General features: G+C 48.1%; 2 protein-coding genes across 2 annotated transcripts in view; both read left to right on the forward strand.

Annotated features, from left to right (window-relative positions):
• POU2F3 (POU class 2 homeobox 3) overlaps window positions 1–17494 on the forward strand; it is a 45950-nt gene extending 28456 nt beyond the window's left edge. The window contains 10 exon segments of the mRNA XM_063417992.1: window positions 3005–3109; window positions 4338–4440; window positions 7719–7801; window positions 7890–8072; window positions 9070–9211; window positions 10522–10658; window positions 13445–13606; window positions 14728–14794; window positions 15664–15796; window positions 17109–17494. Of these exon segments, the coding sequence (XP_063274062.1) occupies window positions 3005–3109; window positions 4338–4440; window positions 7719–7801; window positions 7890–8072; window positions 9070–9211; window positions 10522–10658; window positions 13445–13606; window positions 14728–14794; window positions 15664–15796; window positions 17109–17148 (1155 nt within the window). The 3' untranslated portion in view covers window positions 17149–17494.
• Window positions 17495–19900: 2406 nt separating this feature from the next.
• LOC134561188 (TLC domain-containing protein 5-like) lies at window positions 19901–22767 on the forward strand. Its single transcript, XM_063417953.1, has 3 exons — window positions 19901–20816; window positions 21277–21473; window positions 22276–22767. The coding sequence occupies exons 1-3, from the start codon at window positions 20644–20646 to the stop codon at window positions 22761–22763; spliced, it is 858 nt and encodes a 285-aa protein (XP_063274023.1). The 5' UTR covers window positions 19901–20643; the 3' UTR covers window positions 22764–22767.
• The last annotated feature ends 189 nt before the right edge of the window (window positions 22768–22956 follow it).

The following is a 22956-nucleotide window of genomic DNA, read 5'->3' on the forward strand; positions in this document are numbered from 1 at the left end:
TTTGCCCTGCTCCTTTTTATTTTTCTCCATGGGATGGTTTGGGTTTGGATGATCATCCCATTCCGTGGGCAGTGAAACTTCCACCAGATTGGGTTGCTTTCCTTAAATATTGATATTTTTCTGACTAAAGTTCGGTGGGAGCAAAGTCTCTCCGTGACTTCTCGTTCCCCTTTCCCCATCCACAATCATCCTATAAAACCAAAATCCTGAGCAATCCCAGTGGGATCTGCTCCTGGTTTTACTCAAATCACTGTTTCTCACTTGCAATATTTCACCAAACATCCCCACGAGGTGATTGATTCTCTGAGGATTTCATCATTTCAACTTTTTGCTGGTGTTTTCTTTTTTTTTTTTTTTTGGTTCCTCAAGGAAAACTCTTCCCATGTTTGCAGGCATTTTCTGCAAATCCGAGGCAAATGCACTGGGAAAGGAGGAGGCAACTCCTCCCCTCGTTTTATTAATTCGAAATTTACATTATTTTAAGGGAGTCTCATGATATTGAACAGCCTCGCCCACAATGTGTGTGGTTTTTTGGGGTTTTTTTGGGTTTGAGGGGTTTTTTTTTATCTTAATGTACACTTGGCAATATTGCCGGTTTAGCCAGGGAAAAAAACACGAGGGAGCAGGATTTGCATAAACCATCCCCAAAGTTTTGGCTAGATCCCGAACTCCTGCTCCCCAACAATTAGCCAGCTGCAGGCCTGTCGGGGAGAGGAAGAGGAGGTAAATTTGAGCCTAAACCCGATGGAAATAGGTGCAAGGGGGGGAGAAGGATTTGTCAAGAGCAAACCCCAGGTTCCCGCCCACTGCGCAGGAGGGAGAATTCCAGGGCCGGGGGAAGGAGCAGTGGGAGATGTTGTTTTTAAATCGGGAACCGGTCCTTTGCCAAACCCACCTCCCGTTCTCACACCGTTCTCACATCGGGCCATGCCGGGATGCGGCTACACACCCCTTTCTCCCTGGAGCGCCGCCAGCTCGTCCCGCTTGGCAGCTGGAAAAATTGATTTCAGTTTGGAAATGGCTCGTGCCTCTTCAACACCCCACTCCCATCGGGATCACGGCTCAGGAGGGATCCAGAGCCCGGCTCTCTGAGACGCCAAAAAAACTTCGATTTCTTGGGACTGCTCAGCCTCGGACGAAGCAGACAAACGTTAATTTTTTTTTTCTTTTTTAATATTTTTTTAATTTTTTTTTTGCCTCTGATGGATTCTTTTTAACGCAAAGAACACCCACAAATCCATGTGCCTGGAGTGACTGGATGGCTCAGGAGTAACGGGCTGTCCTCCTGAGCCTTTTCCCTGACATTTGGTGACTTATCGCTGTCGATAGCGATCGAGAAGATCTTTCCACCCCATTTTTTTTTTTTCTTTTGTGCCCTGCCAGGCTAAGAGGGATGATCATGCCAACCTGAAAGGTAGGAAAGAGCTGGAATTCATAGCATGTCTACCTCTTGTTGCAAGGAGCTGGGATTATTGCAAAACGAGTTTCGGCGGTGTCCAGAGCTCGAGTTGTAATGAACGGGGGTGTTGTAATCGCCTTCCCTCCGAGCTGCACCTTCCAAAATGCAGAGGGGAACATTGCAGCTCCCTGTTCTGGAGCTGTTGAGCCTCTTGTGATCCCATTTTTCCCCTTTTCTCCTCCCATGGAGATCCACCAAAGCTTGCACTCGATGGCTGCAGATGTCTCTCCCAACCGGAATTATTCCGCGCATTTCTTTGCTTCGCTCAAATGGGCAGAAAAGCTCCCTCAGCCCCAAAATACTCACTCGGGGTGGTGTTTGTGGAGCTGGATTTCCTGTCCCCCTCTGCTGGCAGGAGGCTGCAGGGCCCCAAGGCCCCATCAGTGGGGCAAAGCCCCTGCTCATCCCTGGGGCTGTGGGGTTTCGAGGGGTCTGGTGGCACCTGGGGACGTCCAGTCCTGGCAGTCAGGGTGAATCCTCAGGAGTTCCAAGATTCTCCTGGTTTTTCCAGTTTTGGGGAATTAGAGGTTCTTCTTGCTGTGAGGAGGAATAATCTCTGTTCAGGGTGTTCTGAGAAAAAGGTTTGGGTCAATCTTTTCTAAGAGGAGAGTTCTGTATCTTTTAGCTGTCCCCTGTGCATGGACACTCCTCACTCACCTCTCAGGAATGAACCTAAAAACTTCCAAAATCCTCCCCTCCCTCCTGTCCCAGTCAGCACTACCAAAACCTTTCACCTACTACAATAATCTGAACAGATTTTTATTGTTATTATTTCTTAATAAAATAATTTTTAAAAATATGTTAGCAAAGTTAGAAGTGAACATGGAGATTGTGGAATAAACCAGAGGCAAGGATTCAGTTCTGGTCCCTGGGTGCATTTTTTTCTAAGAATGTGGATTTAAGAATCATTATTTCTTTGTGGACAAGATCTTAACTTGAACATTAAAGTAGCTCAAGAAGCCCACTGGACACCTGTGAAGTTTTCCAGTTATTTTTCCACAGCTTGTAACTGAGGAAGGAGATTTTCCTTGCAATTTCTTGTTGCTTTTTGGTAGAAATGGAACAAATTCATTTGGTGCTTACAGTGCTGCATTTTCAAGTGTGGGAGATTGCTCTGCTTTTTTGAGGTCTTTTACTCCATGACCTATCCCTTCCCATCCCCTTGTACCATTCTCTGTTTTGTGCAGGGAAATATGAGAGGTTTTCCATGCCCAGCCCTCCTATCGAGGCTGGAGTTGTGATCTGGAAAGAGGAATTGCTTCTTGTCTTCACTAAAACTCCACCAAAGGCTTTAAACTTCGAAGAGCTGCTTGAGATTGGTTGTTTCCTGTTTTAACTGAGCAATGTGCCACTTTTTGGGTTTGGCAGAGCAGGAAATCCATGGGATAGAGCAGAGAGCAGGAGCGTGGAATGACCCTGATCTTCAGCGATGGAAACAGCTGAAAATTCCCTGAGAGGAACCTCCTGGAGCCTCTTGGATCCCAGCTGCCCACTCCTCCTGCTCTCTCTGCTCCCTGATTCCACAATTCTTTTGCTTTTTTGCAGATCAAGACCGAGGACCTCAGCGACTCCTTGCAATCCGCCATCCCCCCTCGCTCGGGGCACCTGGTGCAGGGATCATCCATGATGCCAGGGAGCCAAATCGCAGGGGTGAGTGACCCTGGCTGCCAGGGAGCCAAATCGCAGGGGTGAGTGACCCTGGCTGCCAGGGAGCCAAATCGCAGGGGTGAGTGACCCTGGCTGCCAGGGAGCCAAATCGCAGGGGTGAGTGACCCTGGCTGCCCCCAGAGCCCAGGGAAAGGGGCTGCCCCTGACCCCCTCCCCAAATCCCTTTGGCAAAATGAGCCTGAGAGGGTGAGGACACACTGAGTGGGAAAAGCGAATCCTCCTCTTCCTCCTCGGCTTTTCCTCGTGGTTCAAGGGTAGGCTGGACACGTGCTGGGATGAGATCTCCTCCGAGGGTTTGCCAAGCAGGGAAACCACCCCTGGTCAGGAAATCCTGGGATTGGAAACAATCGGAGGCTGAGGCAGCACTGTGGGGAAGGGTTTGACAATGTTTGCCCTGCTCTTCCTCATTCATGAATGCCTGGTTAATGCCATTGTTGGAGATTCTAGACCAGATTAACTCCTAATCTGAGCCTGCTGTTGCCTCAGATTGATTAACACCAGGGAAGAAATTAATTCCTCAAGGGAATTTCTTTTTTTTTCCTAAGGTGTTCAAAAATGTGGAGTTCAGCACTTAACTCTTATTAAATTCTAGTGGGATTTGGATGCCAGGCAGCCACACAGAGGTTCAGGCATCCCTTCCCTTGTTCTTTCACAGGATATTCTGATCTATTCTACAATTTAGGGGTTTTTCAATTTCCCCCAATCTTTAAAACAGTCCTATGAGAAGCAGTGTTCATAGTTCAGGCAGTTCACTCTGGAAATTCTTTATCTGAATAACCTGAAATCCGAGAGGTTTCGCTGTTCTAACAACCAGAGTTTGATTGCCTCAAAAATGTCTTTATCAAGAGGTAACTTTTCCAGGGAAAAGCAGACAGCTCTCCACATGGATATCTCTGCATGACCCAAATCCTGATTCTATACTTGAAGCTTTTGGACCTGCAGCTCTCCAGCCCCAAAATTCCCCAAATTCAATGAGAATTCTTCTCCTACACCCAAAACCTTTGGATGTGCAGCTCAAAAATGTCATCAAGCATTAACTTTCCCAGGGAAAAGCAGACAGCTCTCCAATGGATGTCTCTGTATGCACAGAACCTTCTCCCACCCCTGAAACTTTTGCACCTCCAGCCCCCAAATTACACAAATTCAGCGTGGATTTGTGAGGAGCATAAATCCTTGAGTTTTACTGTTGCCTTTGCTCTTTTTTCTGTAGGACATGAGCTCTCTGCACACCCTGCAGCAGCTGGTGTTGCTCCCTGGGCACATGCAGTCAGTCCCCCAGTTCCTTCTGTCCCAGTCTCAGGCAGGACAACAAGGTAAGAGAAAGAAAATTTGAGGTGACGCCTTTTTCAGGCGTGACTAAAAACAGAGGTCAGGATTAAGACAAAATGAAGAGAATAAAAAGCAGTTCTGTTTATTGAAGGGCCTTCAGGTACATTTAGGACAGATAAAGCCCATCCAGGGGCTGCTTAGAACAGGTCATGAGTTTCACACTTTGATCAGTTTGGTCCATTTCTATATTGGGGGTTCATCTTCCAATTACAGCTTCTGGTAATGAAGTCATTGACCCCAAGTTTGCTGCCTCAACTCACTTTTGTTTCCATCTCTCAGGCCTGGGGCAGTGAGGTGTCCTTGACTGCCAGGCCTGGAGAGGAATTGTTGTGTCTGCCCAAAATGGGGAGGCAGCAGCAGCTCACACTGTGTGTGGAGTTTGGAGTCGCACATTAAACAATTGCAGGGCTATAAACAGATGAAAAATAGCAAAGCTAAAATCCCAAGGCATCCGAGATGGGTGAATATTCAGGGGAAGCCTCCCTTCTGGTGGCTGTGGTGTTCCCACCCCGCTGTTCCCACCCGATTATCCCGGGTCCGTGCGCGGGGGAGGCGCTGCCGGCGCCGTGCGCGCTCCTCCAGTGCCACCTTGGGGCCAGCGCGGATCCCAGCCCGGAATTCGGGACACAAACAGCCCAAAGCCAAGGGGCTGCTCCTGGGGACCTCCCTCCCGCTGCTCAATAACCCACAAAGCTCAGCAGAGCTCGGGCTGGCGGTTTGGAGTGAGGGTAAACGCAGGGAAGGAGCAGGGCAGGTCCGGCTCAGCCAGGAGCGGCTCCGGGATGAGAGCGGGAGGTTTGGATGTTCCAAAGGGCAGGAAAGGCCTCTCTGCTCCTGGAACACGGAGAAAGCAGCTGCAGGAAAAAGCTGAGAAAACCTCTGGAATTCTGGGTTTACCCCCAGTATTTTTCCAGCATTTCTCCCACCCCGGGGATGAGGGCGGGATGGAGGATGGATGAGGATGGATGAGGATGGACGAGGATGGATGAGGATGGATGAGGATGGATGAGGGTGGATGGAGGAAGGATGGAGGATGTATGAGGATGGATGAGGATGGATGAGGATGGATGAGGATGGATTGAGGATATTTCAGGCTTTAATTCACAACCTGGCAGATCCAAGGGGATCTTTTGGATCCTTTGCCTGTGCTCTTGATTGATCCCAGCACAGAGCTCCCTCCACACGAACTAAAACTCAGCATTATAACCTTAGATCTCTGCAGCTTGAACCCGCTGGTTCACACACTCCAAAGGCCAGCGGGGAATTTATTCCTTCCTGACAATTTATAAATTCTCCTCCCTGCCAAATGGTGCTGAGTGATGGATAAAGACCCTTGAGGTATATTTACAAATAATTTTGAATTTGTTTGTTTGAAATACGTTCAGAACAATCTATCCCTTGCTGCCTGCTTTTATTCATGAAAAATAAACATCTTCTACTGCAAAGCAGAACTTGCTGCCTTTGATAAATCAGCATGTATCTGTTCAGTGAATTTTTTTGGCTGCTGTATTTGGTTGTCTCCCCTTCCAGTTCCAGGCTTGACCAGGACTGGATATTCTGGCCAGGAGCTGGATTTTTGTGCAGGAAATTTCCACTTCCATGGGTGATTGCCAGGTTTTATGGATCCTTTTGCCACGTGCATGCACAGCCAGTGGGGAGTGGAAGTGAAGGCTCAGGTTGTCTTTGTGGAGTTTGGTTAAAGTGGAGTTTTCTTCCTCCTGAAGGAAATATTCCAGAATTGTCCCTGGGGCCATCAGGGAATGCCCTGAGTGCCTCCTGATTTTGGACTGTGGGTCCATAAATGGATTTTGTGGCCAAAGGGGCTTGGCTGGGGGCTGAACCTTCCCAGCAGGGGTGTGAATTTTAGTTTGGTTGTGTTTTGAAGCTGTCAGATGAATTCCCAGGTCTTATTCCTCACTCCCTGTGCAGCCCAACTCCTGACACACCTGAGCCAGGGGTGGGAGAGGTGTGTAAATTTGGGAGTGAACAGCCACGGAGATTTTGGGAATCCTGTCAGCCTAAAGATTGCTGCTGAAATCTTCATCTCAGCTGTCAGACCAGTGATTCCTGAACCCAGCCCTTCATTTCCCTCAGAGCTGAGGTGTTCAATCATGATTTTAGAGACTCTAAATGACAGAGCATCTGCCATGTCCCAAGGCAAAGCCACGGCAGTGATTAATTACCTGCACTGGTAAAAATGTGCACCTCATTACCAGGATTTGAAATTCTGAGTTGTTCCAGCGTTAGGGAAGGCTTATTGCAACCCCAGCCTTAGTAAATAAATGGGATTGTTCACATCAGATCTAAATTAAATAAGAAAAGGCGGAGAGAGCGGGGGTAGTGATTGATTCTGGAGATTATCTGTTTTCCCTTTTATTAGCAGAAGTCCATAAATTTCTATGGATTTCCCCGTAATTGTCAGTTATAATCAATTAAATATATTGACTGCTCTGAGCAAGGTTATAAATCCTCACTAAATTCTATAGGTTTCACTCACAATGGACTTGATACCAACTAAATTTCCAGGGAACTACACAACCTAATCCTGTAGGACATTCCCTCCAGGAGCTATAGGCTTGTACTTGGCAGTTTGTCAACTAAACAATCACACAGTCTCCATAAATCCCAGGTTTTGTTGGCTTTATGGATTTCCCTTCTTTTTTCCTTTCAGCATTTCGTGTCAGCTCCGACGTTCTGAAAGAAATTCAATTTATTTGAAATACAGTAGGGTAGGAAAGAAAGGGTCAGAAGGGCTTCCAAGTGACATTTGAAAATGAAATGTAGAATTGAGAGCAGAGTGGGAGGGCTCACGAGATTAACTGGAGGATCGGGGGTTTTTTTAACAAGATCAAGTGGCTGAAAGTTGGAGTCACAAGGGCTCATATTGGAAATAAGAGGTCCATTTTCCTAAGAGCTACAATGATTAAGCATTGAGAGAGATCCCCGTGAAGGATGTAGGAATTTCTCTGCTGCTTGGCACCTCAAATCAAGATTAGAGGTCTCTAAAATGCCTGAGCCTGATGAGTGACACGCAGGGATCAGCAAATGAGATATTTCACTTCTATCATTATTTTAATAATCCCTTGCAGGCTAAAAAGCCACGGGAAGAACCTTTTCTTTCTCATAATCCAGCTCCAAGCCAGACACGTTCCTAACACTGAAATTTTTATATTTTGGGTAAGAAATAACAAATGGAGCTTCCCACTCCGAGCGTTCCTGGAGGTGTTCACTGACCAGATTCTCTTTTTATTTTTCCCCTCAGCTTTGCAGCCAAACCTCCTCTCCTTCCCTCAGCAACAGGGCAGCCTCCTCCTCTCCCAGCCCGGGCCCAGCCTGGCCTCCCAGGTGAGCACACACAGGTGAATGGCACAGAAAATGAGTTTGTTTTTCTGTTTTCGTGGCTCTGAGCGTCTTTTTGGGGTGTTCTGGACAGGCTGTGGGGCGCTCTGGCCTCCCTGGCTCCTCGGTTGAACCTCACCTGGACGTCCCCCAGCACCTGCAGGTGGCCAAGCACCTGACCCCCGCGGGGGCTTCCGAGGAGCCCAGCGACCTGGAGGAGCTGGAGAAGTTCGCCAAGACCTTCAAACAAAGGAGGATCAAGCTGGGCTTCACACAGGTGAGAGCTTGGGGCAGAGGTGTGGATGAAGGAAAGGCTGGATTAGGTAAATTTGGGTTATTTTGCACCGCTCCCTTCCAAATACACGAAGAGACGAACCCTTGCTAACACCTCACTGCCACAGCCTCGATATCTGCACCTCCTCCAGCGTTCCTGGGGGGAAAAAATTCCCTTTCCCCGGCAGGCAGGTCATGGAAACAAAACTGAAGCTCTCCTGCAAGCAGCCTGAGGGGAAGTTTAGGAATAAATTCTTCACTGAAAGAGTGATTGGGCACTGGAATCGTCTGCCCAGGGAGGTGCTGGAGTCACTGTTTAAAAAAAACCCCTGGATTTGGCACTCAGTTGATGAGGAGGTGTTGGGTCTTAGGCTGGGCTTGATGACCTTAAAGGTCTTTTCCAGGCTGGTTAACTCTGGATTAAATACTCCAGAGATGGAGTTCGTGTTTGGAGTCAGATATTTATTAATTCTTATCCATAGCACAGTCTCACAAGCTGTGAGCTGTAGCTAACAAAGTGAAAATGGCTCTGTCTCTCTCTATCTACAAAGCCTTTAAGGATAAACTCTCCAGTTAAGAAATGACACCTAAATTATTTTTACGTTTAACCCAATAATCAACAACTCATGGCCCTCAATGTGGATTTTTCTATTCAGTTACAAAACACCACCCAGACCCATGAAGAAGAAGGTGAAAAAGAAGGAGTCAACCTATGCCCTAAATCTTCCATTTTGCTTTATTTATATTATTATATACTAAAGCCTGAAAATCTAAGTTTTTCCACTGTGAGATCACACACTTCTATTTAACTCCACACCCACAATCCCAGTGCTGTCACTCAATTTTGGAGCCTGTTCCACGGCCTCAGGTCAATGCAGTGTTTGCTTGGGGGTCAGCACAGAAAATCTGAATTTCTCAGTGCTCCAGCAGCGGCTCTGCCGGGGCTGTGACAGCTGGGAGGGGTCTCCCTGTGCCCACCCTGGCTTTGGGTGTCCCTGCAGGGGGACGTTGGCCTGGCCATGGGGAAGCTCTACGGGAATGACTTCAGCCAGACCACGATCTCGCGCTTCGAGGCGCTCAACCTCAGCTTCAAGAACATGTGCAAGCTCAAGCCCCTGCTGGAGAAGTGGCTCAGTGACGCAGGTAGGTGACACTCAGGCAGAAGTGCCACCAGCAGGAGAGTGTAATGTTTTGTCTTCTTTTATGCCAGGGTAAGGATTAAACCTGTGAGTTGGTATTTTGTGTTCAAACTCGGATGTTTATTAATTCTTATCCATAGTAAAGTCTCACAAACTGTGAGTTCTACAGCACTGCTAGCTAGCAAACTAAAAATTTAATAAAAATTTAATAAAAATTTAATAAAAATTTAATAAAAATTTAATAAAAATTAATAAAAAATTAATAAAAATTAATAAAAAATTAATAAAAAATTAATTAAAATTAATTAAATTAATTAAAAATTAATAAAATGTAATAAAAATGGCCCCCATCTCTCTCTCTACAAGGCCTTTTAAGGATAAACTGTCCAGTTAAGAAATGACACCTAAATTATTTTTACTTTTAACCCCATAACCATCTACCCATGGCCTGCAATGAGGACTTTTCTATCCAACACAAAACACCACCCAGACCCATGGAGAAGGTGAAAAAGAAGGACTGGCCTCTGCCCTAAAACCTCCATCTTCCTTTATATATATATTACTGTATTCTAAACCCTTAAACTGTGAGTTTTGCACCCTGTGATGTCACACACTTCTATTTAACTCCACACCCACAATCCCAGTGCTGTCACTCAATTTTTGGAGCTTGTTCCACAGTCTCAGGTCAATGCAGAGTTTGCTTGGGGGTCAGTGCCTGTGAGCACAGAAAATCTGGAATTTTCAGTGCCCAGGGCTCCAGCAGGAGAGAATCCATCCAGGAACCTCAAATCTGTTCCTGTGAGAGCTGGAAAAGAAGGGGAGGAGCTGCTGAGGTGCTCAGGGATCAGCCCAGGAGGTGCAGCTGGAACAGGAAGGGTTTCACTGAGAGGGGAATTCCCAGGGAATTTGGGGTGGTGTCCTGTGCTGACCTCACGTCAGCCTCGTGCTTCACCCAGCCCTGCAGGATGTCTGAGGCACGGGTCACATCCCAGCCACCCCGAGCTGAATGGTTTGGTCAACATCCTTTTCTGTGTGAAATGAAATTATTGGAACGATCCTGGGCTCTGTCAGAGCCTGGAAATCAGGAAAGGAAAACAAAGGGAAAACGGTGTGTGGGTTAAAACATTTTTCTTCTTTGATTTGGACAAGCTTGATGGGTTTGGAGCAATTTTAATCATGATCAGAGGCAGGATCCACAATGTAGGGACAATTTATCTATTTTAGAAGGCACCTTTGTTTCACAGAAATTGTCTGGGAATGAAAATAACTCATTCTCTCCTTGGATATCTCTTCCTCCCCTCCCTCCTCTCCCAGAATCTGCTCCTTTGGATTCCTCCATGAGCACCCCCAACTCCTACCCCTCAGTGAACGAGATGTTTGGACGGAAAAGGAAGAAGAGGACCAGCATCGAGACCAACATCCGCTCCACGCTGGAGAAGAGATTCCAAGATGTGAGGGGAAAATCTTTCCATTTTGGGGAACCCTCCCTGAGCCTGGCATTTCCCAGCCTGTAGCACTGAGTCCTCTCAAGAAAAGAGGATTTTTTGGGGAGGGGTATTTATTTGGCAGCAGGTTAGAAAACGCTTGAAGAAGCAACAGGAAAAGCGTTAAACCCAAAGAAATTCCCCACTATTTGACAGTAGGTTAAAAAGTGCTTGGAGGAGTTAACAGGTAAAGTGTTAAACCCAGAGGAATTCCCAGTTATTTCCTTGTTGAATGTTGATCTAAGGGAATTACGATTTTAGCACCACATTTCCCCATTATCACCCAATGGGCCAAAGCCATCTCTGCCCTCAGCTCTTTTCATTTTGAGTTGCAGATGTGGTCACAATACCCCATTCAGCAGCTCTTGTGAGACCCCAGAATTTGCTGCTCCAAAGATTTTTCCTGAACCCATTTAGAAGTGGAGCCCTTCTACATTTTAAGCTCCAAGAATTTCAAGAAAAATCACTGCAGACATCAAAGGGAGCTTTAATCAATGGGACTAAACCGTGCTTTGGAAATTGCTCAAATCAAAACTGTTCCTGAGCTTGTTTTTTCTTGGTTTCTCCCTCATATCAAAACTTGCTCAGTCATCATCAGATCATTTTAGCAGCTGCTTTTTAGCAGGTAGAAGGCATTGTCTGTAATGGGAATATTCTCTTGGCAGCTCTGTGCCAGGTATCTTTGACATTTCTGAGCTCCAACTCTGAGCACAGAGCTAAGAGGAATGAAAATAAATTACTCAAGGGGCAGGGTGGGCTCTGTTATTTCCCTTTCTAAATGAGGGCTGGATGAAAAGAGAGGATTTTCTGAGACCAGCACCCAGAGCTCCTTTCCCCTGGAGGTTTAGGTGACCCCAGCACTGATTTTGGTGCTGTTGAGGCCAAAGGGGTGTGATAAACGCCAATCACTCGCTTTTTGAAATTCATGAAAATTTAAAAAGAATAAAAATTGGTTACAAAAAAATTAATACAATAATAAAAGTTTAAAAAGTTTTCAGAGACAGGACAAATAATGAGACAAATAAGAGCAAAGAAGGTAGCCCGGGACTACCGTCCCCCCTCCCTCCCAGACAAAGGCTAGAGGGAGAAGGGCCCAGAACAAAGAGAATTTTTCCTTTTTAAGCCTTCGGTTTATGACTATTCATATCTTATGTAAAACAAGTAATTTTCAGCCATTTCTTGTCACAAAAGCTTTCTGTTAATTAAAAAAAACACATCAGAGTATACGTCTTTGAGAAAGTTCGGTTCTGTGGATAAGAGGCCATAAATTCTTCTTCACTAGAAGGTTTAAGGGCCTCTGTGAATGTTATCTCTGTGCTGAGGAATTTTTCTTCTTGATCAAAAAAAGTATCACACACATACACAGCTTCTATTGTACCACAACTTATTGTTAATTACAAAACTATTTTCACTACATCATTCTAATGTTAATACAGTATAACTTTTCTACTTAGCATATTACATATGGCAAATATCTGCGTAGAGCCACACAATATGACTTTTTCACAGGGGGAAGTGATTTTGTGCAGTGGCAGGGGCAGGAGCTGTGACTCATCCCCGCTGCCTCCGGGAGAGCTGATGTGGAACCAGAGGCACTCTGTGGTTCACAGAATTTAATCTCTCACCCAAATATTTACCCTCCACCTAAAACGGAGCTTTGGGCCCCTCCCCAGCTCGCAGCCAGCCCCACCCTTGTCCTCCCAGCAGCCCCCGATGCTCTTTGGGGCTTTTTAATCTCCTGCTTCTCTCAGCAGAACCCCAAGCCCAGTTCAGAGATCTCCTTGTGCTTTTGGGGGCTTTTTCAACCTCCAGCCTCTCTCAGCAAAACCCCAAGCCTGGAGGTCTCAGTTCAGAGATCCCAGTTCAGAGATCTCCTTGTGCTTTTTGGGGTTTTTTAACCTCCTGCCTCTGAGCAGAACCCCAAGCCAAGTTCAGGGATTCTTTTGGGCTTTTGGGGGCTTTTTAACCTCCTCTCTCTCTCTCTGCAGAACCCCAAGCCCAGAGATCTCTGTTGAGTGATCTCTGTTCAGAGATTTCAGTTCAGAGATCTCCTTGTGCTTTTTGGGGCTTTTTAACCTCCTGCCTCTTTCAGCAAAATCCCAAGCGAGTTCAGAGATTTCCTTTTGCTTTTTGGGGCTTTTAAACCTTCTACCTCTCTCTGCAGAATCCCAAGCCCAGAGGTCTCAGTTCAGAGATCTTCTTGTGCTTTTTAGGGCTTTTTTAAACCCGTTGCCTTTCTCAGCAGAACCCCAAGCCCAGAGATCTCTGTTCAGAGATCCCAGTTGAGATCTCCTTGTGCTCTTTGGGAAAGAGTTCTCTTTTCTTTGGGAAAAAAGTTCTACCTCTCTCACCAGAACCCCAAGCCCAGTTTAGAGATCTCCTTGTGCTTTTTAGGGCTTTTTAACCTCCTGACTCTCTCAGCAATACCCCAAGTCCAGAGATCTTTGTTCAGAGATCTCCTTGTGCTTTTTAGGGCTTTTTTAACCTCCTGTCTCTCTCTCTGCAGAACCCCAAGCCCAGAGATCTCTGTTGAGTGATCTCTGTTCAGAGATTTCAGTTCAGAGATCTCCTTGTGCTTTTTAGGGCTTTTTTAACCTCCTGCCTCTGAGCAGAACCCCAAGCCCAGTTCAGAAATTTCCTTGTGCTCTTTGGGTTTTTTTTAACCTCCTGCCTCTCTCTGCAGAACCCCAAGCCCAGTTCAGGGATTCTTTTGTGCCCTTTGGGGCTTTTTAACCTCCTGCCTCTCTCAGCAGAACCCCAAGCCCAGCTCAGAGGAGATCTCCTTGATAGCAGAGCAGCTCTCCATGGAGAAGGAGGTGGTTCGGGTCTGGTTCTGCAACCGGCGCCAGAAGGAGAAGCGGATCAGCTGCCCGATGCCATCCCCCATCAAATCTCCCATCTACAACTCCAGACTGGTGAGGGGCCTGAGCTTCACCCACCCCAGTGGAATCTGGTCCAGAACATTTATTATTATTCTATCCATTGAAAACTATCAGCTAAATTATAACAATTAATGAAGCGATGATTCTGTTTGTTGAAAATGATAGAAAGAAAAGACAAATTTCCTAGGAGGAATTGATTAGTTGGATTAGTTTAATTGTAGGATAATTTATTCAAATCACGGTGCTACCCCAAAGCTTTTCCCCTTGAGACTGATAAAGAAAATCTTTCCAGAATTAATGGGGTGTGGGGATTACATACCCTGATATCAACTTAGCTGCATTTCTGCTGCTTCATTTAAGAGTTGCTTGGTGACTCTGCCATTTAAAACTGCAGCACAGGAGTGGGGGGCAGAGTCTGAATTTTATCTTGAAATATCACAGTTTTAGGAATTATCCATCAGAAAGCAGGAAAACATCATGGGAAGTTTGGTTGCCCAACCTGACTGGTCCCCAGAATAAACATTTTGTTTCCCACAGCAGGAGCTGGGGTGAATAATTCCCCTGTGACTGCTGTCCAAAGTGCTCATCCGCCTCCCTGGACAAAGTGCTGCCTTCAGGAATAATTGCTCATTTGGATGGCAGCTCCCAAATTGCCAATTGTCACCTGAGAATTCGGCTCCCAGAAGGAGATTGGGATTTTTTTGTGCCCAAAACCAGAGGGAGCTGGGAAGTTTCAGGCTGGGAATGCCCAGTCTGACACATCCAAATCTTGATCATCAATCATAAGCTCCCTAAAGAAGATTGGGATTTTTTTGTGCCCAAACCCAGGGAAAGCTGAGAAGTTTCAGGCTAAAAATGCTGTCTGACACATCCATCTGTACCTTGAGACCTCCAGAAAATGTGACCATTTCACAGCTGATTTCGATGGATGTGGAGAGTGTCAGGCACGTGCAATATTAATTCTGATTTCTTCCCATGCCCTTGCATATGGGAATGGTGTTTCCACCCTGGAATATGAATGGAAATACCCCTGAGAGCCCCAGCTGTGGGTGAGGTGTCCTGGGAGCCAGCACAGGGCTGGGAAAGGAGTGGCAGGATGTGATTTATCCTCTCTCAGTGCCAAGTGCTCAGTGCCTGCCTCTGTTCCTGCCCAGGTCTCTACCTCAGGCTCCTTGGGGCCCCTCTCCGTCAATCCAGTGCACAGCACCATGCCTGGGACTGGTGAGCCTTGCCAAACCTCCCTTCCCTCCTTGCTCTGCCCCTTTGTCCCCAAATCCTCCATTTCTGGGTCACATTTGCAGCATGATCCTCACCAGATCCTTGGCTCTGGGATGAGAGCAGCCCCGTCTTGCTGTTGGGTGGGATAAAAACCATGGAAAACACTGGGAAAAAATAACATTTCCAGTGTAATCCTGGGCTGGGCTGTTCGGGTTTGGGAGCCAGATAAAAGGGTGGGTTAGGGTCAGACCTCTGTGGGGACCTGAGTATGGGAACAGGGGACATTCCTGGGGTCCCCCACCTTCCCCAGGGCAGGGAATCAGAGGGGGCTGGGATGGGCGCAGGGGCAGGGTGGGGATGTCTGGGCAGGAGGAGACCCCAGTCCCACTGTGCTCTGTCCCACAGTGACATCCCCGTGCTCCCCAGGGAACTCCAGCAGGCTTTGGAACCTCCTGCCTCTCTCAACAGAACCCCAAGCCCAGAAATCCCAGTTTAGAGTTTTCCTTGTGCTTTTTTGGGGCTTTTTGAACCTCCTGCCTCTCTCAGCACAGCCCCAAGCCCAATTTAGAGATCTCCTTGTGCTCTTTGGGGCTTTTTTTAAACTCCTGCCTCTCTCAGCAGAGCCCCAAGCCCAATTTAGAGATCTCCTTGTGCTCTTTGGGGCTTTTTGAACCTCCTGCCTCTCTCAGCAGAACCCCAAGCCCATAAATCCCAGTTTAGAGTTTTCCTTGTGCTTTTTGGGGGGCTTTTTGAACCTCCTGCCTCTCTCAGCAGAACCCCCAGGAATCAGAGGGGGCTGGGATGGGCACAGGGGCAGGGTGGGGATGTCTGGGCAGGAGGAGACCCCAGTCCCACTGTGCTCTGTCCCACAGTGACATCCCCGTGCTCCCCAGGGAACTCCAGCAGGCCCTCGTCCCCTGGCAGTGCCCTCCATGCCAGCAGCCCTGGCACAGCCCAGAGCAACTCCAAAGCTGCCATGAACTCTTCTGGCTTCAACTCTTCAGGGTAAGGCACAACTCATTAAAAAAAAACCCCAAAAAACACCCCAAACCAGCCCCTCAGGGGCTGGGGGAAAACACTGGGATCTCCAGGAAGGACAGGAAAGTTCTCAGAGATTCCCAGCACTGTGGAATGTTCCTGTGTGGAGCTTCGTGTGCTCTCAGGGGCAGGGTGGGATTGTTGGGGTCACAGAATTCGGATTGGGTGATCCTGGTGGGTCCCTTCCAGCTCAGGATATTCTGTGATTCTTGGGATGTGGCTCTTTTTCTGCTTGAAAATCAAAGTTTTGCTTGAACAACTGTGCTGGTTAAAAAAGAAAAATAAATTTAAAAAGGCCCAGAGTGATTAGAAACACTGTCCTCACCTGCCTGCTGTGTGAAGGAAGCAGAGGAAGGTTTATTTTGCTGTTCCTGCTTGGATAACTCCCTCCACTGCCAATTTTCTCTCCTGCAGTGCCACCCACAGAGCTCTGCTGTGAGCAGCTCTTCCGCAGTGGCAAAACAAAAGATTATTTTTTACCTCTGCCCTACCTTTAGAGGCTGCAAAAGCTTTAAACCAGGGCAGAGGGCTCAGAGCACTGCTGGTTATTTCCCTGGGGGCTCTCTGCCCTTGGGATTTCTGCTGCATCACCTCGAGGATGCTGAGTTAGGAGGGGTGACCCACCCTGTGCCACAAATCCCCCTCCCCTTATTTTGTCCCTGAAATAAAGAATTTGTTGCTTGGAGTGAGGTTTTGTTATAGAAGCAGGGACTGAAAAAGATCAAGGAACATTTCCTTTTTTTCTAATAGTAAAATAAGTTTTTTTCAAAATGTTATAACACCAAAAAATGGGGAGAAACGATTTCTGCTTTCTGGATTCCCCTACTCATCATTTACCTCTAACTGAAATGCTTTTATTATATTTGTTTTCGTGGAAACATTAAAATGAAATGAAACTTTTTTCCAACAAAATCTCTTGTGATTAAAAAAAAGAAAAAAAAAGCCCAGAAAAAAAAAAAGAAAAAAGAATAAAAAAGCCCAGGTAGAAGATTCTGTTTTGAAACAAGGGGAGTTGCTGTGACGCTACAATAATTCTGATTTCTTCCCGTGGCCATGTATATGGGAACGGTGCTTTTACACTGGAATATGAGTGGGAATACCCAGGAGAGCCCCCAGATGTGGCTGAGGTGTCCCTGGGAGCCCCAGGGGCTGTGATTGTTCCACTCCCAGTGCCAAACGCCCGGAGCAGCCTGCGGGATGAGCCAAAGCCGTGCTGAGATGGAAATCAGGACGGTTTTTGCTCTGTGGTGAAACTTTTGCTGTTCCCTGTCGCCAACAGCTCCTGGTACCGATGGAACCAACCCACCTACCTCCACTGAGACGTCCTGGCAGCGAGGGCGAGAGCAGCTCTGCCTCCAGGCCGTGCACCAGCCACGGTGCTCGGGGCCTTCCAGTGCCTTCCACCGCCGCCGGCGCAGCCCGGAGCCCCGGCAGCGGGGCTGTGCAGGGACTCAAACTGCAGCCCAGCCCTTCCCCGAGCCCCCACGGTGACAATCCCCCTGTCCCCCCAGCCCCACAGTGACATTGTCCCCTTCCCCGAGCCCCCACGGTGCCGCTGTTCCTCCGGCTGTCCTCGCATGGCTCCTCCGCTCGCAGCTCCGCATCCTCCCGGGCAGGGCTCCTGTGCCAGGACTCTCCTCTCTCCCTCTCTTTTTCTCTTTTTTTCTCTCTTCCCAAAGGGAAGGAGGGTCCCTCCTGCTGCTCCTGTCACGCACAGCCCCCAAACTGAGCCGAGGTTTGAGTTCATTTCACCGCAGCCCCGAGGCTGGGTGGGAGCCTTGGTTGTCCCCAGGCTCCCCATCCACCTGCTTTGCGCCTCCTGCTCCCTTTCTAAAGGTGCTTTATGTTGGTTTTTTTGTTGTTTTCTTCCTTTTTTTTTTTTAATTAAGTATTTTAGAGCCTTCTTATTTTTTCCTTTAAAAAAAACGACAAACAAACAACCAAAAAAAAAAATTGTCTTTTGCAAAACTTGTGTCCAGGTCTTGTTATTGCTGAAAACCTCGGGGGAAATTGTGATTTGTGTTGGTTTAGTGGGGTAAGGATGAGCCTTGACCTTCTCTTTTTTATATCTTTTCCTCTTTTTTGGGTTTTACCTGATACCAAATAATAACAAGCGATTATTGAGGTGCCTTCTGGTCTTTGAGCTGTAAGGAATTTATTTTCCATTTTCTGTTTATCTGTTCACGTAGTATTGCTTGAGATTTGTGTGTGCAAGTGTTTGGGAATTCCACGAGAGTCCAAAGGAAAAGTCAGTTTTCACAGCCCATCACCAGGAAAATTGTGGTTACAATTCCACTCTTACTTCTCCTTTATTTTTAATTCATTTTGGCTGCTGTGGATGTTTAAAGATTAGCAGATAAGAAGGACAAATTTCAACACCAATCTTTGGGCCACTCTGTCTTTATTTCCTGCATGACCTTGGAGAAAGGACTTGGTCCCTGCTAGGCAATTCTGGTGAAAATCCCATTTCCTTCTCCCAGTGCTCAATTTGTGCCAAACACCAGAATTTAGGGAATGATGAACATCAAGGCTGATTCTCCTGCCACCACCACCGAGGACCTTTATTAACCCAAACCTCAGCACAGCTGTAGTTCCCAGTTTGTTTCTACTGGGAAAATCTCAAATTATTTCACAGATTATCAGAAATTATTTCAACAGTGAGCACTGATTATCTCCATAATCTCGCCCTGCATGTTCTACCCAGGAGTTCCTGAATTAACTCCTGGGAGCTGAGCTGTAATTTGTATTTTGCCTTCAAAGTCAAATGACACTTGCTTGAGACTTCCAGAGGCTTTTGAGCCTCTTGGTCAAAAGGGACCAAAAATGAAATAAAATCAGCTATTTCCAGTAATCTATTTACAATTTACTGCACATCCATATGCTCTTAGAGCCTTGAGAAGATACATTGAGATCCAAATCTGGCTTCTAGTCCAAACTATTCCATTTAGTTCTCGGGAATTCCTCCAAGTGATTTGCTCCCACCTGCATGAATTTCGGAATAATGTTTCTAAAAACCGAGAGGGAAATCACCACGGTATTAAAAGCTGGATAAGGGCACCTGCACGAGGATATTTCTGCTGAGATGGAGGCCAGGCTGTGCCAGGTGTTGTGCAAATAAATCCTGAGGGTTCATCTCCCCCACAAAGTTTATAAACACTACGACAAATCCCTGGGATTTATTGATAACAAACAGCAAAAAGCTGCAGGTGGAAGGGAAAGGCCTTGGTTCCCCTGGCACCCAGGAACGCTTCCAGCCTGGAAGGAGAGCATCCGAGGGATTTCAAATCACCAGGGCAGGAAATTCCAGCTCTCCAGGAGCAGGAGTCACCTCCCACAGCCACGGGGACAATGCAGGCAGCGATTGCTCCCTGTGAGAACTCGGTGACCTCCTGAGCTGTCCCCTGAGCACCTCCTGTGCCCGAGCCCTCCCTGTGCCTGCCCTTCTCCCAGGAGAGCTGCTGTGGCAATTCCAGCAGCTGGGGTGCCTCAAAAATTGAAATTTAGCAGTGCCCGAGTTCAAGCAAGGCTGGGGAGGGATGGAAAATTAACGGATTGTTGCTGGTCTTTAATTTCTTTTATTGTTTATTCATTTCTTTCCTTCCACCTCGGAGGAGAGGGAGTGCAAACTGGGAGAATATTCCTTGTCCTTCCCAGGTTTCCCCGTGGCCTGCAGAGAGATTTTGAACATTTTTCAGTGTCCAAATGATGTTACCAAGTTCCCTCATCGTTCCTGATGTTCACAGCCTTGGGATTTCCAGCTCCCAATTAGCTGGAATGGGTAGAATTAGAATTAGCATGGATCCTAACAGTCCAATAAAACACTTTAGCTTAAATTTAGGCTCAGCTTTACAGATGCCAGCAGGGTTTAATACCCAAACTGCAGTGGGACCCCCTTGCTCTTTGCTGGGGGTCCCTGCCTGTTTCAAAATGCTAAGAAAGGAGACAAAAATCAGCAAGCTTTAGCTCAAATATAAGAGCAACCTATAATCTATGATCCAATTAAAAGAATATTTGAATGTATAACTCACAGGAGCATCCTGTGCAGTGCAGCACACACAGATCTCCCCGAGAAGGGCTCTTGTGCTCTCAGGGGCTTCACTTGCAGTGTAGAGCTCTGCCTGAAGAGGAAATTTGGGTTGTTTGGGGAACACAATCCCAGATTTTTCAAGTAAACTGAGTCAGGAATGAGGCGGTGCTGACACTGGGCTGGCTGGCAGGGCTGGAGGAAGCACAGCCCTGTGCTGGTTACTCACTCCCAGCCCTGAACTTGGCCCCAGCTCAGCCCGGGGCTCACCCATCCTGTTCTGCACCTTGTGTGTCACATCTCCCTGAGCACCCCGAGTCCAGCCCAGGCTGTCCCCAGCTCTCTGCATCCTGCCTCAGCCTCCCCTCCCTGAAATCATCCACCTGTACCCCCACCAGGGAGAAAGACTGAAAAAAGACTCCCGGATACTCAGCAAAACATTAGAAAATAAATTTAAAAAATAAATTATAAAAAGGAAAAAAATAAAAGGGAAGAAAGGACACCAGCACCTCCCCTTTTGCCCGATCCACCTTTACTCTCCATCACCAGAGAGGAAAACGCCCAACCAAAATAAAGCCCGGGCGCGCTCCGGGCCGGCTCCAGCCGGGCGAGCCGAGGCTGGGCGGGGGTTCCACACTCCTGCCCCGCTTCCCCCGGCCCGCTCCCCCTTCCCTGCCCCGGCCCCGGCCCTGCCCCGGGCTCGCAGCTCCGCTCCGCGCATCCCTGCGCTTCCCCGGGGCAGCCAAAGCGGGGCTGAGCGAGCGGGGATGCAGCGGAGCATCCTCGGGGGATGCCGCGGGGGCCGGGCCGGGCTGGGCAGGGCCGGGCCGGGCTGGGCAGGGCAGGGCCGGGCAGGGAAGGGCAGGGAAGGGACGATAAAAGGCTCCGGGAGCGGCGGCACCGCCTCCCCGCCCGGGCAGCCCCAGCCGGGCGCAGGTGCCGGGCGCGCAGAGCCGCAGCGGGGTGAGGATTTGGGGTCTCGGGCTCTCGGGTCCCGCCACCCCCGTGCCGAGCTGGGGATGGGCTCTGGTCCCCCCGGGCTGTCCCGGTCCCCGGGGGAGGAGGCGCTTTGGCAGCAGGGTTGGGGTTGTGGTTTCCCGTTCGGGTTTGTGCGCTGGACACGGCGCTGAGCGGGCTCGGGAGGGCGCGGTGCTCACGGCAGGGGGACAGCGTTTGGTTTGCTCCTTTCCAGTGTTTTGGGGGTTTTTATTTTTTTCTGTTTTGCTCCTTTCCGTTGTTTGTGGGGGGTTTATTTTTTTCTGTTTTGCTCGTTTCGGTTGTTCGTGGGGTTTTCCCCCGCCCTGTTCGGGATTTCCATGGATTTCCATGGATGTGCCGGGGTGGATAAGGGAGGATGGCCGGGATGAACGCGGCGCTCCGAGGGGCTGCTGCCCTCGTCACGCTGTCCCTGTGCGCCCAGCAGGATGGTTCCCATCGTCCTGGAGGTGACCTGCAGCTTTGTCACCTGGCTGTGCCTCTACGGCTGCCTCTGCCGCTGGAACAGGCAGCGCTCCTGCAAGTGGAGCTGTCGCCTGGTCACCCTCGTGCACGGGCTCATTGTCACCTGCCTCTCCGGCTATGTCGTGTTCGTGGATGGCCCCTGGCCTCTGACCCACGCAGGTATGTTTGGAATCTCACCTGGGCTCACCTGGCTCTGTCACAGTTGGAGGAAGGGGTTGAGTTCCTCTCCTCTCACAGGTGTGTGTTAGGGGCCAAATTTTGTTTAATTCTGCTGCTTTTCTTTCCATCACCTCTCACGTTCATCCTTTTGTTCTTTCAATATTTTATTTTTATTTATTTATATTTATTTTTATTTATTTATTTTATTTTTATTTTATTTTTATTTTATTTTTATTTTATTTTTATTTTTATTTTATTTATTATTTATTTAATTTTACTTTTATTTATTTTATTTATTATTTATTTTATTTTTACTTTTATTTATTTAATTTATTATTTATTTTATTTTTACTTTTATTTATTTTATTTTAATTTCTTTTAATTTATTTTGGCTTGCCCATGTGCAAACTGGAGGTTTTCAGGTTGGCAGCTCGAGTTTATAGCAGCATCAGCTGCAGCAACGTGTGGAGAACAAAGTGCTTCCACGTCTTGAAGGGTGCAATAACTCCTGACATTCGGCTGCAGGGTTTTGCTGGCTGATTTCTGTTGTTAAATCTCAGCCAGTGCTGCTGGTGGAGGTCTGGCTTGTCCAAAAGGCTGGAAGGAGAAGGGAGACAGGATGGGATGGGTCTGCTGGGCAGGGTGGGGTGTGAAGGAGAAGAAAACCCAAATATCCCTAATTCCTGGCACTCGGATAAGGCTGGAAATTCAGGAGGAGAGAACCACACAGGAGCTCTAATGGTCTGTAAAGCAAAAAAATACCTTAAACAAGAGCCCAGGCTTATGCTCCCCTTCATTCCAGGCTCACCAAACACCCCTCTGCAGATCCACGTGCTGTCCCTGACCTTGGGCTACTTCCTCTTCGACCTGGGCTGGTGCCTGTACTTCCAGACAGAGGGGGACCTGATGCTGCTGCACCACACCCTGAGCATCTGCGGCATGCTCCTGGTGCTGGGGCTGGGCAAATCCGGCACGGAGGTGAACGCCGTGGTGTTCGTCAGCGAAATCACCAACCCCCTGCTGCAGGCCCGCTGGTTCCTGAGGGAAACGGGCTCCTACCACACGGCCCTGGGAGCAGCCGTGGATTTTCTCTTCGTGCTCCTTTTCCTGGCGCTGCGCATCGGGGCGGGAGCGTGGATCATGTACGGCGTGGTGACGTCCCCCAAACCCAACTGGCTGCTCAAGGCTGGGGGTGTGGCCATGTATGTGGTGTCTTTGGGGTTCATGGTGGAAATTTGTCGCTTTGTGAAGAGGAAAATGTGGAAAAAAGGCCGTTCCCTGGACAAATAGTCTTTCCAGGAGTGCACCCGTGGAAATTTTGTGGCTGCTCGGTAATGGGTTGTAGAGGACGATCCTCTGGGTTTGGGCCTGGCTGCTGGAGCTTGTTCCTGTGAAAAGAACTCCTAAAATGACACGGAATTGACTTTCTGCTGCCCCTGGAGGAGATGGATCGGTGCTAGGAACGTGGAAAAGCTGGGAGAAG

Source organism: Prinia subflava, chromosome 22 (genome assembly GCF_021018805.1).
Source record: "Prinia subflava isolate CZ2003 ecotype Zambia chromosome 22, Cam_Psub_1.2, whole genome shotgun sequence".
In the NCBI taxonomy this organism is placed as follows: domain Eukaryota; kingdom Metazoa; phylum Chordata; class Aves; order Passeriformes; family Cisticolidae; genus Prinia; species Prinia subflava.